This window comes from Erythrolamprus reginae, chromosome 3 (genome assembly GCF_031021105.1).
Source record: "Erythrolamprus reginae isolate rEryReg1 chromosome 3, rEryReg1.hap1, whole genome shotgun sequence".
Taxonomy (NCBI): Eukaryota; Metazoa; Chordata; class Lepidosauria; order Squamata; family Dipsadidae; genus Erythrolamprus; species Erythrolamprus reginae.
In genome coordinates this window covers 146,256,370-146,274,100 of record NC_091952.1, presented here as the reverse complement: position 1 = coordinate 146,274,100, position 17,731 = coordinate 146,256,370, and the positions used below count along the sequence as shown (strand labels likewise).

At 39.8% G+C, this 17,731-nt stretch overlaps 1 protein-coding gene across 3 annotated transcripts in view; it reads right to left on the bottom strand.

Annotated features, from left to right (window-relative positions):
- NRG2 (neuregulin 2) overlaps positions 1-17,731 on the bottom strand; it is a 259,760-nt gene that overhangs the window by 7,371 nt on the left and 234,658 nt on the right. For 2 of the 3 annotated variants that reach the window (XM_070746955.1, XM_070746956.1), the window contains 4 exons: positions 12,308-12,410; positions 6,947-7,070; positions 6,508-6,635; positions 1,344-1,568 (listed from right to left, as the gene is read on the bottom strand). In XM_070746955.1, the coding sequence (XP_070603056.1) occupies positions 1,344-1,568; positions 6,508-6,635; positions 6,947-7,070; positions 12,308-12,410 (580 nt within the window). The remainder of the gene's footprint in view (positions 1-1,343; positions 1,569-6,507; positions 6,636-6,946; positions 7,071-12,307; positions 12,411-17,731) is intronic. The other variant, XM_070746957.1, reaches the window with a different exon arrangement.

The window sequence follows — 17,731 nt, the reverse complement described above, 5'->3', positions numbered from 1 at the left end:
GCTAGTGAGTTAAGTCATTTGTTGCTGATAAAATTTGTATTGAAAAAAATACAATTTAGGGTTTTACTTAAAGAAAAGCTGAAGTACTGCAGGGAATAATAGAATAACAGAGTTGGAGGTCTTCTAATCCAACTCCCTGAAGAAAAACATTATTCTCAATTGTGTTAAACAATGAAACAACACTTTTTGGAAAGTGGACTAAGTGGTCTGACTCAGGTTTTGGTTCAGAGCAATGCAAACCATTTAATATTTTTCAGACATTTGTTTTTATCAGGCATGCCAATATAGTTCACATTAAGTGGTTGCAGTAAAGATACTGGGAATTGGTTTTAAAGTTTTAAAAGGTAGTTCTAGATAATTTTCAGAATTTGGATGAGGATATTAGAATTCTGCTATTCACTGCCTTTGAGATAAACTGTTCCTTCAGAAAATAATAATTTAGCATTTTTATTTATGTATTAAGCCATATATGTCCCCAAATTGACTTTATGTGGCACATGATGGTTAAAACCACCACAATTGTTAACAAAAACAAAGCAATTTAACCAGAGCAATTCTAATAATCATTTAGAAACAGATCCTCAAGAAGCTGAGGAAGTTAAGTCGATGATGGGCTTTCTGACTCAGTTTGATTTATTGCTTACGTTATATAAATTTACAAATTATGCTTATCCATCTTCTCAATTAACTTTTTTCTCCCCCTTCTCTTCCCTTCTTGTCTTATGCTGTACTAGAGACTGGCCATTATTTGCGACTTCAGTATAAAAGCAATGAAACATTGTTTTGACAGACCATTTTTAGGGGGAGGAGGTACTGTTATTCTGGAAGTTCCATAAACATGAGGCTATACTATTTACATCAATTTATGTCATTTATAGGATTAAACAAGTCCATAAATGATGCAAACTGATGCAATTGACAAAAATCATTGCAGATGTTGTAAAAGCAAGGTAACAATCACATAAATGTCATTGCCTCATCCAAATTACTTTGGATGCAGAGGGAGATATCCAGATGAAAATCTGAATTTATTGCACTCAGAGTCTGCTAAGTGGGAGGCTGTTAAATTGAAATTTCCTTGTATAAATTATTATTATTATTATTATTATTATTATTATTATTATTATTATTATTACTACTACTACTATTTATTAGATTTGTATGCTGCCCTTCTCTGAAGACTCACAAGATACAATATAAACAATGCATACAACAAATCTAATTAATTAAGAATTACAAACTAAAATCCCAATATATTAAAATCAGTCAGCCAATTCAGTCACAACCACACATCACATTTGATAATAACAGCAAATGATAATAACAGCAACAGAAAATGAGACCTCTCACTATGTGGTGAGTCTCGAAGGGAATCCACAGAATCTCTATACTGCATCATTGGCCTCCTCTGTTCTTCAATGGAGTATGATGCTTCCCGCCGAGCGTGAGCTTCCATACAGGCAGGACTGTTGCACTTGCTGGTTCCCACGGAAGACAACATCATCCCAGACTGACAATCAGAAGTGAGGCTTTCTGTGCGGTCCAAGCTCCAGGTGTGGCTTTCATGTCTGCAAGTTAAGCCAAATGATAATGATAATGATAATGATATAATAATATATGTATAATATATAATGATGTAATAATAATAATAATAATAATAATAATAATAATAATAATAATAAAATAAAATAAATAATAATAATTTATTAGATTTGTATGCCGCCCCTCTCCGAAGACTCAGAGCAGCTCACAACAAACAAATGATAAACAACTATTGGACAAGGATAGAAAAAGATCTTTTCTAAATCTAACTACTTGCTAAATGTTCTGTCTGGGTCCCCCCAGACGCCAACACCAACCAAAAAGAGTATCCAGACACACTGGTAAAAAGCAAAGGCAGTTTATATACTGGAAAGCAAACACAGGTAACAAAAACTGTTCTTACAGACAGGAACGCGATGCAGTTTCACAGAGGTTTCACGAAGGCCAGGCAATAAAACAGGATTCTTGCTGGCAAAAACAACTCTGGAGATAATAAAACCCACGCCTCCCCCAAGTCTTCCAGGCTTCTAGGCCACAAGCCAAGATCAGAGACGCCAAGAATCGAAGCAAGGTCACAGGGACTGACCATAATTCCTTTCTGCCTTAGCTAAAGTGCGGGGGGAAAATGCCAGCGGAGCCTCTTTCCCGTCTGGTAACTTGTGGCTTAACACTGCCCCCACGCCGAACTGGGAAGCATCGCATGTTAGAATTAAAGGCAACGTTGGCGAATACTGGGCAAGCACACTATTAGAGGTAAGTATTTCCTTCACTGCCTTGAACGCTGACTCCTCACGCCTACCCCAATGCCACACGGCCTCCTTATCTAATAACCTATGCAATGGCTCTGCAACGGACGCCTTGTGAGGCAAAAATACCGCGTAAAAATTCAATAACCCCAAAAATGCCTGCAGCTCCAGTTTTGACTGTGGCCTCGGCGCCTCTTTAATTGCGCTCGTTTTCTCCATTGTGGGGTGAATTCCCTCAGCATCAATGGTGAAGCCTAGAAATTCCACCCTCGGAACTCCATACACACATTTCTTAGCTTTAAGTTTAAGCCCGGCATCCCTAAACTTAGACAACACCTGCCTGGTTCTATGCTCCAATTCTTCTATTGTTCCCCCAGAAACCAACACATCATCGAAATATGGCACAGTTCCCCCTATTCCGCAAAGCAGCCTTTCCATGAGCCCCTGGAAAATTCCAGGGGCAATAGATACCCCGAATTGAAGTCGGTTGCACTTAAACACCCCCCGGTGAGTAATAATCGATTGTGCCTCAGCTGTCTGGGGGTCCACAGGAAGCTGCTGGTACGCCTGAGTGAGATCCAGCCTTGCGAATACCTTGCCATCCCCTAAAGAGTGGAGCAGCTGCTGCACCACGGGCAGTGGGTACGAATGATGGGCCAATGCCTTGTTGATAGAGCATTTATAATCGCCACACAGACGTATACCCCCATCCCCCTTAACAGCAATCACCACTGGGGTTTCCCACCTCGCCTGGTCAATCGGCTCCAAAACCCCTTGGCCAATCAACCTATCGAGCTCTTCATCTACCTTGGGTCTCAGGGGAATAGGTACACGGCGGGGTTTTAGTCGAACAGCTGGCACATGGGGGTCTAGACTAAAGGAAATAGGTGATCCCGTATAACAGCCCAGCTTGGCATCGAATACAGAAGGGAATTCTTTGGCCCATCGGTCAAAATCCGTGTCCTCCCGCACTGCATTCACCCCTGCCACCGAAAATCCCAGGAATTTAAACCAGTCTAAGCCAAGCAAATTGGAGAAGGGCCCATCAACTACAAATAAGGGCAGTTTTCCTATAAATGATTTGAACCGGACAGCAAATTTGCCCTCCCCCACGACAGGAATACGAGTTCCTTGATAGTCTTTTAAATTCAGCTGACACGGATGAAGATGAGCTTTCTTCCGCACGGGGAAACAGCGCTTCGCCGGGGACCAGGAGACAAGGGAACGAGCCGAACCGGTGTCCACCTGCATCGGGCAGACAGTGTGACCCAGGCGCACATTAACTGAAATCTTGTCCGCCGAGGTGGACGTCTTCCGCACATACGTTGGAGTGGAACATGGAACGCTGTAAATGGCATTGCAGTCCTCCCTGCGAGAATAAGAAGATCTTCTCTGCCACCGGGAGCCGGAGTTAGGCAAGTCCTTTTGCTCCCTCATAGCCGGTGGAGGAGATCTGCGGGACCGGCAAACTTTAGCAATATGTCCCTTCGCCCCACAGCGCCAGCAAGAAGCGCCTCGAAAAGAGCAATTGGCTCTAAGATGGCTTCCCCCGCACCCTCGACAAGGAGACATCGGGGGATGGGGGCGGGTGGCAGGCTGCTCTCGTCCACGACTCGCCGCTAACCGGCAAACTTCTTCCTCGCCAGGCATCGATGGCCCCTCCATTTCCGTAGAAACCCCGGGCTTATCAACAGGAGGGCCACTTGGCAAGGTGACATTAACAGAGGTGTCCATGGCAGCTACAGATTGAGTGGACAGCTCAAACGCCCTCGCTTCGGATAAAGCTGCATGAAAAGACAAATCCTGGATGGCCAATAAATGCCGCTTGAGGCAACCATCACGGATACCAAAAACTAACCTATCGAGGAGGTAATCGTTTAAATCAGAAAACTCACAGTAAAGAGCTGCTCTGCGAAGGGCAGCTACATAGTCATTTATCGATTCCCCCTCTGCTTGATTCCTCTGGTAAAATTTGTACCGGCGAGCACACCGGGAGGGAGCTGGGGCATAATGATCTTGAAGTGTCTTAAGGAATTCCTCCCAGGGAACATTGTTAATAGAGACCGGGGCGAACAAAGCCCGGGCAGTCTCGAACATTTCTGTTCCGCAGAATCCGAGGAAATATGCTCTTTTCCGATCTCCTGAGATCTCCGAAAACCCGTTTGCGATTAAGAAACAATCAAACCTGGCCACATACAAGTCCCAGGTCTCCCCTTGTGGATCAAAGGGGGGAAAAGATACGTGGGTAGACATTGCGGTAAGTATAATTACCCACAATAGTAGGAATCCTCGTCGCCAAATGTAATAACTGGAACTTCACGTATGTAACAGACCATTTATTGAGGAACACTTGCCAGAACAGGCAGACACACGCTTAAAAGGTTACAGGAACACACAGCACTTTATACATAGAGCAGGCTGAGGAACTAGCCAATACACATCAAGTATCATCTCCCGCTTACACTGTTACTGTGTATACGTGGCCAATCAGCACCTTGGAGAAGGCGCCAATAGCCGCGGCTTTCCAGCCGGCCGGTTGTCAAGCAGACATTTCAACACCCAAACCCAGCTGTTGCCAATTCAGGGATGGAAATATCTTTCTAATTGGCCCCTTCTTTGAGCTGCACGTCTCTGCCGCATGTCTATTATAGCCTGTGCGTCTTCATCCAATGAATCCAGGCTACTAGCTGGGGAGAGCCCCCCCCCGGGGGTCTCAGGCTGCTCTCCCTCCTCCTGACGTTCCTCTCCCCCATCTGCCTGGTCCTCCCCCTCCTGGTCAATGTCCTCCTCCTCTGGGCATGGATCCGGCAGAGCTCCAGCCGGTCCCTGAGGAGCCTCAGGCTGAATCACAACACTAAAGTAGACTTGTCTTTCCAAGTAAAGTTCCTAAGCCATACTTGTAAAGTATAGGTGCATAAAATTATTGTTCTGACCTAGGCTTCACAAAATCACAAAACAGACTCCTTGTCCTGTAAAAACCCTTTTTATTTGGCTAATGCGAATTCCTGGCATTCACAGTCAGCAAAGTCTCGGTAAACAGTCTTTCAAGGGTGACTTGCAACTACAGACCTAATCAGTCTTGGAGAGTTGCCAGGCTGATAGCTTCCATGAATTCAGATAAGCAAATCTGCCCACTAATAAACAAACTAATTGTATCCTGCAAACACCACTCCCATTTTCCTCCTGTTTATACCCAATGGGAGGGGCCATTCGGTGTCCACTTGTGCTTTTACTTCTGAGTTGCCTCCTGTTCCTTAATTGTCCTCTTCTCCTGACAGCTCTGTCCATGTGCTCCAGCTGGTCTTCTACCCCACTTATCTCCGAAGGCCCTGGCAGACGGCCCTGACCCAATCTCTGCTTCTGATGCAGAGCACTCATCAGAGCCTTCCCCAGACTTTAGACTTATTGAAAAAGCATATTCTATGACTTTTTCTTTTCTTTGACAAGTTATGCATTTTTATCATAATTATCTTATGATAACATTATGGTTAGTTTTCCTATCTTTTTTGGCATTTACAAATTTCATTTAGGTTCATCTGTTTGAAAGCTTTATTTAAATCAGTATCTAATATGATACTGATTTATATGATATAATAATTTTCATAAATATTGTGTAGGACATCTGAATATCAAACAGCAATACAAATACAAAATTATCATATAGTAAAGGCTAGGGGTACAGCCAATTCATTTTACAGCGTCCTCTTTTTATGAAGACCTACTGTGAACTTAATGATTTAATGGACATGAGGATGAAATGAAACTCACCAGTACCAAGACAAGATGAAGTTGATGTAATTGAGATTGAGTAGTAGAAAAGAAAGGTACGACTCGACTTATCATAATTGGACTGATAAATACTGGACAAAAACTACTAAATGGCAGGAAAAAGTTATACCTTTCAGTATTTCCTTCTATCAAGAGTTCTCCACATCTCTTTATTGCTAAAGTTAAACCACTACAATGTCCTGATGCTTGTATGTTTTTATGTAGTCTTTTCTTGTTTTTATTTTTGCTTTTTGTTCTGCCTTATATAGATAAAATTAAAATAAGTTAAAATGATGACCAAATTGAGAAATTCAGGAGGGAGGCCCAAACTATACAGTATGCAAAGTTCCTAAATTTACATATGAAGTTTTGTTCATCATTATGGTTCTCTGATCATATCTACCCCAAAGCAGTTAAAAGAAATCTGAGCTAGGAAATATTCTGCTCATACCTTTGGCTTGAAATTGGAGTTCCTGTGGAAGAGGGATGTGATGGTGAACAGGAATGGCTCCCTGAAAAGGTGGTCTCTATTTCTCTTCTTATGACATGCTCAGTAGCAGAAACATTTTTAGATATATACTGGGGAAAAGACACAAGTTCATAGATATTAATATTTTTTCACTTTTTGGGCTTTGTTGCACAAAATCTAAATACCTAAGGAAGACATTAAGCTGGCTTGAGTTGTCTTTGGGAAAGGTAAGGAAAGAAAGAAAGAAAGGAAGGAGGAAGGAAGAAAGAAAGAAAGGGTGGGGGAATGAAGAAGAGGAACAGGAAGGGAAGGGGAGAGTTGTTAAACAGAAGATGAAAGGATGGGTCTAAAAAGAGTTCTGCTTCTGCCTTCTATGCTTTTTCAGGAGCCTTTACACAGGGAATTAAGAAATGTTACTCACATCAGCCATCTGAATTTCCTCAGGGTCCAGCCGAGGATGGCTAGGGCCATTTGCTAGATTCCTGTTTTGATGTGCTGGACACATGTTTTGCCGCAAATGATTGTGCATCTGATTTCTCTGTTTTCTGAAGAATAAGTACATTGTAAGGTATTCATATTGGAGCAGTGGACCAGTTTTACTCTGATGGACTAGATAAATCTGTCAAATTGGGGACCCTAGACCAGTGACTTTCAACCTTTTTTGAGCCGCGGCACATTTTTTACATTTACGAAACCCTGGGGCACATTGGGGGGGGGGCTATAAAAAGTTTGGACAAAAAAATTATCTCTCTCTCTTCCTCTCTCTTTCTCTCCCTTCCTCTTACTTTCTCTGTCTCTCCATCCCTCTTTCTTTCTCTTCCTTCCTCTCTTTTTTGCTCTCTTTCTCTCTCCCTCCCTACCTCCCTCTATGTCTTTCTCTCTCTCTCCTTCCCTCCCTCTCTTTCCCTCTCTCTCTTGTTTTCTTTCTCTCTCTTGCTCTCTCTCTTGATTTCTTTTTCTTGTTCTCTTTCTCTCTTGCTTTCTTTCTCTCTCTTGTTCTCTTTCTCTCTCTCTTTCTTTCTCTCTCTCTCTCTTGCTTTCTTTCTCTCTTTCTTTCTTTCTCTCTCTCTTCCTTTCTTTCTCTCTCTGAGCTTTGCGGCACACCTGACCATGTCTTGCGGCACACTAGTGTGCCGCGGCACACTGGTTGAAAAACACTGCCCTAGACTAAATGGTTTGGCTGGAAAATAGTTTTGATGTTTTTCTACTTTTAGTCTTGATTTCCCAAATTTGGAGTTTTAGTTTTGATAGAGGGAAAATCTTCATTCTGTAATTTACATATCACTTCTAATTTTCTGTTTCATAGCAATTTTTAATATCTTTAAACAATAAATATATGAAGAAAAAATATATTGAAAGTATAAAGAGAAAAATAATAATTAAACCATAGAAAAATATATACGATTGGATCTTATTCTGAAATATATAATTATTTTCTAGTCATATTGATAAATTTAGTTGTATCAGAATTCCGTTAATCTTTAAAGAAGTTAATTTAAAATGATTTTTACCATTAATAGTCCATAAACCTAAGTGCCTCTATAATTTTGCAATATGGTTCAATATTATTTTAGCAGTTGTTAGAAAAAAAAAATAATTTACAATTTTTACAAATAGCACAGTAATCTAGTAACCCATAGCCTGATTTTTTAAAATATGACATAACACAAAATTCCAGAATAATTTTGTATGTATACATGACTAAAATTACAAAGAAATTTTGTTTAGAGTCTTGACATTTCCAATATTAAATTTATATTTTGTTATAATATATAATTTATGCATAAGCTAATATTGCACCAAGTATACATTTGAAACTGCATTTTAGGTTGCTTTTAATTTGTCAGCTGGTACAATGAAATGTTATTTTATAAGTCTATTCAAATCTTGACTTTTTATTTTTGAACACCATGTTTTCTTCTGTTTTTTATATGGAGTCATTTTATAGTCATAGTTTACTAATATATCTAGTTAGAAGAGCTGAAATTTGCATTTCAAATTATATCATGTTTCACAGCTGTATTTACTTAGGTAAAAGTTATATCACATGTCACGCCCAATGTTATAGTTCTTTCCAAAAACAGAAGTGGGAAGAGGAAGAACCTTCTTTCCCCAAATGGAGCTGGGAGGGGGGAAAGCATTACATGGCCAAAAAACGCTGGGATGGAATCTCCAGAGATCTGGGATGGCACAAGCCACAGAAAGTGAGGAGAAAGCATGAGCTTGTCTGACCCAAAAATCATCTGGTGGGCAGGTGGCACTCACAGATGCGCAGTGGAGCTGAGCTGGTCAATGGCTCTTGTGCTTTCAGAGAGGGATCCATGTGCACACATGTCATAGGTTCACCATCAGGGCACTAGACTGTTGTTAAAATTTCCTTTTATTTCTTTTCTGATTTTTCCAAATACATCTGGCAATTTAATTTCAATAGGAGTCTGTGATGTGTTTTCCTGGGAATTTATTGTAACACAGCATGTATATATATATACATAGATATGCTCTCTCACTCTCTCTGTGTGTATGTGTGTGTACATGCATGCGTATTTGTGTTTATATGTACTAGAAGCTTTCCTATAGCACAAGTTTGTAAGATATTTTCATTTATTGTAGGGGAAGAACAGGCAGAGCTAAGAGGCGGAGTTAAACACATCATCATTTTAGAATCCTTGTGTTGCCACTAGAGATTCAAGTCCAGTCCCCCTTGGATTCCATTGACCATTATCTGGCACCAATTTAGTGCTGACCATTAGCTGACTAGATTTTTGTGTATAGGTTTGAATAAATCTTCTATGTTGCAACTTTACAAAGGATCCTGATTCCTTGTGCCTGACATTTTGATGTATGTTTCCTTAACATACAGTTTTGTACACATTTTGATTTGTGACCAACTCTGCAAATTAATTGTTCTTCAAAGAACCTAACCAATTAGGAAGTTCAAGAAACATACATTTGACATAAAATGTAAATCATATCTTTCTCAGATCTTGGCATTTTTAGGTTAATCAACATTGCAACTATAAAAATGATACAAATTTTCAATTAATAGTGTAAAAAAAAGGCATATTTTTTAAAGTTCATCAAATCTCATAAACTATAGTCTTCAATAGCATTCAAAGAAGGAATCCTACATTGTAGACACAATTTCAACATTTTGTAACATTCAGACCAGATACAACTGTTTTCTTTGTCATATGTCTGCTTTATTGAACAGCCTTACCAAGATACAGTATATGGATAGTCCTAACCTCACCCTGTTGGCTTTCAGGAAAGGGGATAAAGAGCTGGTTTTTTACTCCAGGTGCAGGCACCAGGAGATTGATAGAGTAGTCGATGGATGGGTGTGCGTTTTATTAGAGCTGTCATTCTGTTTATTGTTAAAACTTTTTAGTATACTGTTTATCCCAGAGTTGTAGATGGGCAATTGCATAAGTTTGATTCTTGCTCAGCCGCTCTTTTTAGGGTGACCCACTCCCTCCTGAATAGGTGAAACCCTTGCAGGGTTGGGCTGAGGAATTTGTTCTGTTTCTTGCAGATAAAGTCGCTCAGATTCAGAATGATCTGGACTCCCATTGGGCAATACAGACAGAGGTAACAGGGCCAGGTCCTATTGTTTGGGAAGAGTTTGACCTGGTAACTTCTGCTGAGGTGGACAAGGCCATGGGAGCTGTCAGTTCCTCCACCTGTATACTGGACTCGTGTCCATCCTGGTTGGTTTTGGCTAGCCGGGAGGTGACACGCGCTGGATCCAGGCATTGACTAACGCTTCCTAGAGGGGTCATTCCCGCAGCTGTTAAAGGAAGCAGTTGTGTGACCGCTCCTCAAGAAACCATATCTGGATCCAGCCGAATTGAAGAACTATAGGCCAGTCTTCAACCTGCCCTTTCTGGATAAGGTTGTTGAGAAGGTGGTGGCACTCCAGCTCCAACAGTCCTTGGATGAAGCTGATTATCTGGACTCCTTTTAGTCTGGTTTCAGGACCAGTTGCAGAATGGGAACTACTTTGGTCGCGCTGATGAATGATCTCTGATGGACCCGGGATATGGGATATTCCTCTATCCTGGTGCTCCTTGACCTCTCAGCGGCCTTCGATACCATCTACCATGGTATCCTACTGCGAAAGCTGGAGGATTGGGAGTGGGAGGTACCATTTTACAGTGGTTCTTTTCCTATCTCTCCGGTCATTCACAATCAATGTTAGTGGGGGGCAGAGGTCTCTCCTTTGTGGGGTGCCACGGGGGTCTGTCCTCTCTCCCCTACTATATAACATTTACATGAAGCCGTTGGGTGAGATCATCCATCGGCATGGGGTGAGGTATCATCAGTATGATGATGATACCCAGTTATACATCTCTACCCCATGCCAATTCAATGAAGTGGTTGACAAAATCTGCTGGTGCCTGGAAGATGTCAGGGTCTGAATGGGAGCCAACAGGCTCAAGCTCAACCCAGACAAGACCAAGTGGTTGTCCTGGGGTAAGGGCGTTTCTAACATTCTCAGATAGGGTTCATAACTTGGATGTCCTCCTAGACCCACAGCTAAATCTTGAACTCCATCTTTTGGCTCTAGCCAGGATATTGCCCAGCTTTGCCTGGCGTACCAGTTACGGCCCTATTTGGACCAGGAGGCCTTGCACACAGTCATTCAGGCCCTCATTGCCTCCCATCTTGATTATTGCAACACACTCTACAAGGGGCTACCCTTAAAGAGTGTTTGGAGACTGCAGATAGTCCAGAATGCAGCCACGTGAGCTGTTATGGGTGTACTGTACCTCAGTACGCCCATATAACCCCAACACTCCGTGTGCTGCACTGGCTATCGATTAGCTTGCAGTCACAATTCAAGATGTTGGTTATTACCTATAAAGCCCTACATGGCTTAGGGCCTGACTATTTACGGGACCGTCTCCTGCCACATACCTCCCAGAGGCCTATTATATTACACAGAATTGACCTCCTCCAGGTCCTATCAACCAAACAATGTAGGTTGGCAGGACCACGGAGTAGGGCCTTTTCTACTGCCACCCCAGCTCTATGGAACTCCCCCCCCCCCCAATGTTTGCACTGCTCCCACTTTACTGGCTTTTCGAAAAGCTGTTCAAACCTGGCTTTGTCAACAGCTTGAGGGCCGTGAACTTAACATCAGACGTGCCCGAATTCATTTTTGTTTGGTATGTATGTTGTTAGACTGATTTAGGGTTTTTTTAATGGGTTGTTAGGGCTATGAGGTTTTAATTAGCATTGTTGTCAACTTCTTCTTATTGTATTATTGTATTGTTTTTTATTGTTGTAAGCCTCCCAGAGTCCTACAGGATTGGGTGGCATAGAAGTCAAATCAATTAAATTAAATTAAATAAATACATTGTTTTTTCTGAAAGCCTAAAAAATTAGGCTATGAACTTATAATTCTCACAAGAATAACATTTGTTTCAAACACTGTTTGGCAAGTCATGAAAAAATGATAATAAAAACAATTCATACATAGAATTATGTTCCTGTTAAACTGAATTATTTCATTGGAACTTTTATAAATTGCATTGGAATGATTATAAATAAATTATTGCATTCCTTGTGATTTTCCTTAATAATCCAATCACTCAACAATTAAATAACTTTTAACCCATTTTAAACATTTAATCATAATCTGCCTCTATTTGAGATTGTTTATAATCTATGCTCATGTATTTCCAAATTGTTTTAATTCCTTTCTTTTTTAGTTCTTTTCCTTCTTTTTCTTTTCTTTTGCATTAAATTAAATTTAAAATTAATAAATAAAACCACTCACTTGGTTTTACAGTAAGCTACTACACATACTATTCCCACAACAAGCAATGCAACACAAATCCCAGTAATGGTTAAAACTCTCTTCTGATACAGTTCCTCGGCTTCTGCAAAGGACATAAAAATAATTAACAATTAATTTTTTTCTCAAATTATAATTGCATTCTGAAGATACAACTACAACTTGCCATGGTAGAAAATGGAAGTTATCTACTTATTTTCCTGAGATAGAATGTAAAGTTTCATATCTGTTTAATATTGACACTGTTCTTGACTTCTATCCAAACTTTCCTTTCTAATCCCTGTAAACTCAAAACAAGAAAAATCTACTCCAGGTTTTTTTTTCCTGAGCCCTGTCCTGTGGTTTTTTTCCAGTAACCCCATACTGTATTGGGAATATTTTCTAGAACTTCTTAGAAGTATTCAATTGATGTTTCCTGAATATTTGGCTGAGATATTACAAAAAATTACTGTATATTGAATCACAATTAACATATTTATTGAGATCTAATTTTGGTTGATAGAGCAACCAAAAGACATTTTTCCTCTATTCTGCCCTCTCCAAGCTCAATTTAATGTCCGCTATTTTTAATGCCACTTTCTAGCAGTGCTGAGAAGTTTCAGAAGCAGAAACACAGAATCGATGTTCAGAATACAATGGAAGAGACTATACAACATTGGCCCTTTTAATACTTTTCTTTGCTGTTCAATCAAAGGAGAAAGTGAGAGAAGCATATAGGAATTCATGTGGCAGCCAATGTAATCCCAACACAGTAGAAGTGCAAGCAAAATATATGCTATTAAATTATGTATTTTTGCCCTGAAGACAAGGGAGGAAAATATATTAGTGACTCTCCTAGAGGATGAGATGAAGAAGGAAACAAGTTAAGCTAATTAAAAACATTGATGAGAAATAATCATTTATATCTTCTTGTTGTTTATAAAGTTTCTGCCAGTTGTCTAAATTATCAAACACATTGTGATGGAATGTCTTGAAAACCCTGGGAATAAAGAGGGAGGACCGTTAGATAATACATTTCTTGGTACAGAAGAGGGGAGAACCATGAGAAAGAGCCTCAAAGTAACTCCATTTTAGTTATGTTAGGTATAGGTTCTGATTAATTGCTTTAGCAGACTTTCAAGATTCTGTTACATTAGTCTATTAGCAATAAAGATCATTCCAGTGTCCAAGTGGTTCTTGTTTCCTGAATTTGTCTGCCTCAAAGGGCTTGATACTCAGTGACAATTAATGCCATTACTGCTCCTAGATAATGGATAGCACTTTTTAGGAACTGGCTATTCAGACTAGGTATGATTTGAAAATTTGGAAAAAGTATTTCAGATAATGCACAACTACAAGAATTAGCAATTAGTTGTGATTCATTAAAGCAGCCTCTCCTTATATCTAACTGCACTAAGAGTCCAAAAAGAAAAATTAGTTAAAATAATGTCAAAGTTCTCAATGAGAGTAACTGTTGAAATATATTTAGCTTGTGTTGAAACCTCTACCTTATTTCTGCTCTGAGACTATGGGACCAGGTTACCTGTGACAATGTGAACCAGATTTTTGCCATAATGTTTGTTTGTTTGTTTGTCATACAAATATAGTATTGTATTATGTTTAATATAATATAAGTATAAAGTAGAGATAGAAAAGATAAAAAGACATTAGGACAGGGACGGTAGGCACAAAGGTGCACTTATGCACGCCCCTTACAGACCTCTTAGAAAAGGGGAGAGGTCTCCTGTAGATAATGTAAGGTTGAAGATTTTGGGATTGGGGGAGGAAACTAGTCTACTAGTGAATTCCAGGCATTGACCACTCTATTGCTGAAATCATATTTTCTGCAGTCTAGTTTGGAGCGATTTACATTTAGTTTGTATCCATTGCGTGCTCTTGTTCCCACTGGATAGCCCAAACACTAAGGTATAAACATAAATAACTATTATGCTAGTTTCCCAGGTACAGATTTCTGATTTCGTCGGCTAACTTGGTGCTAAGAAAAGATGCTTTTATTTTCCCAAACCTTTTATTTGTTTACCCCTTTTAATCAGTACGGTTCTACAATTCAATTTAAATAAATGGGACCTGATTCAAAATGTAGAGTGTGAAGTGCTCCTCAAAATTTACCCATTTAGAAAGGATTTTTGATTTCCTAAATATCTATAGTTAGTTGTAATTCTTCAAATTTTAATGTCACTTTAAACATTTAAACTTCGCTGATCTTTGGATCTCTATTATGTTTAGATGGTAACAATATGGCTATATAAAGATCCACACTATGTGTTTGCATATAAATATATCATGACACATATATTATATAATCTCTAAAACAAGGTGCTCTTGAAAATCTAAAATCTGAGAAAGAAGTAGCTTTGGTTGTTTTGATGAAAGATACATATTGTATCTTTTAGTAACAACATTATGATTACTATCAGGATTATTTTATTCAAATAATTTGGTGGGCTAAGGATGGAAGCTACAATAATATGGTAAATCGAATCTATCTCAAGAACTACATTTTGAAATTTATGCTTAACTTCCCAGCATTTAAACTATAGTGACTTGCAAATGTTTACTGTATTCCACATGTTCTTTACTGAAGATCTTTGACTAATTAACTAACTAGCTGATGTCAGCTACCAATATGTTTCTTTGGCATTAAATTCAAATTACAGTGGATTACTGTCTGCATAAATAATTGCTTGGATGAGGTCAAGAAATTGAGAAACCCAAGAAGCTGATATTCCATTAATATCCACCTGAAATAGCAGCAGAGTTTGATGGTTCCCTTAGATATATTTTAGGAGGCAGCAAAAATGAGAAGTGTGATCACCTGCTAAGCTGTAGGAATGGTCTACAAGTGATCTGAAAATATTAGCTATGTGGACAATACAATACATATTTCAAAGTTTTGTCCATATTCTATGAATCAGAGGCTCTCTGACTGTACTATGCATCAAACATAATTCTTAAAGAATTAAAAGATCCTTATATTTTGTAATTGCTTGTGTGTAGTTGTCAAATTCTTTTGTAATCATATTTTTATTGTAAATAAGTGAAATTAAATTAAATATACAGTGATCCCTCGAGTTTCGCGATCTCGATCTTCGCAAAACGCTATATCACGATTTTTCCCACCCGATGACGTCACTCTCTTCCTTCCTTTCTCATCTTTCTTTCTCTCTCTCTTTCTCTATCTTGCTTCTTCCTCTCACACTCTCTTCCTCCCTCTCTCATCTCTTTCTTTCCTTCTCTCTCTTTCTCTATCTCTCCCCCTCTTGCTGGCGGGCGGCGGGCGGTGGGCGGGCGGGCGAGTGGGGGCATTAGCGAGGAGCCGGGGTTTCCCCTTTGCATGGGCGGCGGGGAAACCCCGATCTTCGTCTGCTCGCTGCTGCCGCGGCCGCCCAGCAGCTGATCTGCTCGGCGGCAGCAGCGAGCAGACGAAGATCGGGGTTTCCCCACCGCCCACGCAAAGGGGAAAGCCCGATTTGTCTCCTCGCTGCTGCCGCCGAGCAGATCAGCTGCTGGGCGGCCACAGCAGCAGCGAGCAGACGAAGATCCGGGTTTCCCCGCCGCCCACGCAAAGGGGAAAGCCCGATTCGGCTCCTCGCTGCTGCCGCCGAGCAGATCAGCTGCTGGGTGGCCGCAGCAGCAGCGAGCAGATGAAGATCCGGGTTTCCCCACCACCCACGCAAAGGGGAAAGCCCGATTCGGCTCCTCGCTGCTGCCGCCGAGCAGATCAGCTGTTGGGCGGCCGCGGCAGCAACGAGCAGACGAAGATCCGGGTTTCCCCGCCGCCCACGCAAACTCCACCATCTGCGCATGCACGGCCATGGAAAAAGGGCGTGCATGCGCAGATGGTGTTTTTACTTCCGCAACCCTACATCGCGAAAAATCGATTATCGCGAGGGGTCTTGGAACGGAACCCTCAGGATAATCGAGGGATCACTGTATTTCATTTAGAATATACCACCTTTGATTCCTTATTTGTATCTCCTTTTTCTTTCTTTCTTTCTCTCTCTCCCTACACACACAAACACACACACACACACTCACACACATGCATGCGCGCACACAGCCAAAATATACAGGGTACCTGAATTAAACATAATTCTGTAAATGTATCAATAGATTATCACTACATTTACCTTTCTCACCTTCTCTTAAGCACGCACAGAACTCTGTCTTAAGGCATAATTAAATACTATGTGCAAACCCATATAACAGAGTTCTTATGGCTAAAGAAAAAATGTAGTATACAGCAGGAAAAGGGGGTTCATCCATCTATTCATCAATCCCCATCCCTTTGCTTCTGCATCAAAAATGGGGTTCCTTCTAAGGAACAAATTCAGTAAATTGAAAGGAACCAATTTACTGGCTAAGCAGCTCAACAATCTGATAAATTATCAACAATCTGATAACTTCCTAAGCAAGCCTTATCACCTCTTCCCATTGAAGAGCAGAAGGTGGAAGTAAGGTGTCTGGGAGAATTGACTATCCAAATGCTCTTATGTAAACAGTCCATTTTTAAAAATCAACAGAATACGTTTGAAAGCAGGGTGAATTCCATTTTTCTTTGAAGGTTCTTACCCCTAAAAGCAACATGAATTAGTAGCAATATTAGCATGAGATTCCTGCTGATGATGTTATGAATTATTATGTCACAATATGAATCCAAGCTCCATTATTTGGGCAAATAAAACAATATAATAGGAAACCTTACCTTATTTTGAGAAAAATAATATTCAGAATATTTAGAACCAAGTAAATTAAAAAATAGTATTAAACTAATTTTTATTGCCTTTTTCTAAATTCTATTTTGATATGCTGAAATATTCCAGTATACATAAATTAAATGCAAGTACTGGAAATTAGAACTGGAAAAAGAAAACAAGACTTCTCTTCTACCCCAGCTCTATTCTGCTCTAGCATTAACTGCTTGCTGCCAATACTGCCCCCAAATCTAATGCAGCAAGTGCCAAATAAAGTATGCAACAAATTGCTATGACAGCATTTCAAACTTAGACAACTTGTTTAAATAAAAGTCATATTATATCTGTAATTTGACTCTTACATATTTTCCTAAATTATGTGCTTCTTTAGATACTACTGTGTAAATTGATTCTATATTATATCAGTTGTTGTTTTTATTCATATATATAGGGATGCATTGCATATAAGTGATTGGTATGTAAGAATATTAATTTATTCTGATTATTCCTAAACATATCTGGAAAAAATGTGATTACTCTTCTTTCATAATTAATTAAAGAAGACTTATTTAATCTTGTGCCACCCTGCTATCCCTAATTCTCCCAGCTAGAAAAAATCTTTGTTAGAGAATAGCAGTCAAAATATACCACATTTTCATATATTGGAAATGCTTTACAAAAGTCCTGAGTCTTTGAAACAAAATGAACTTAA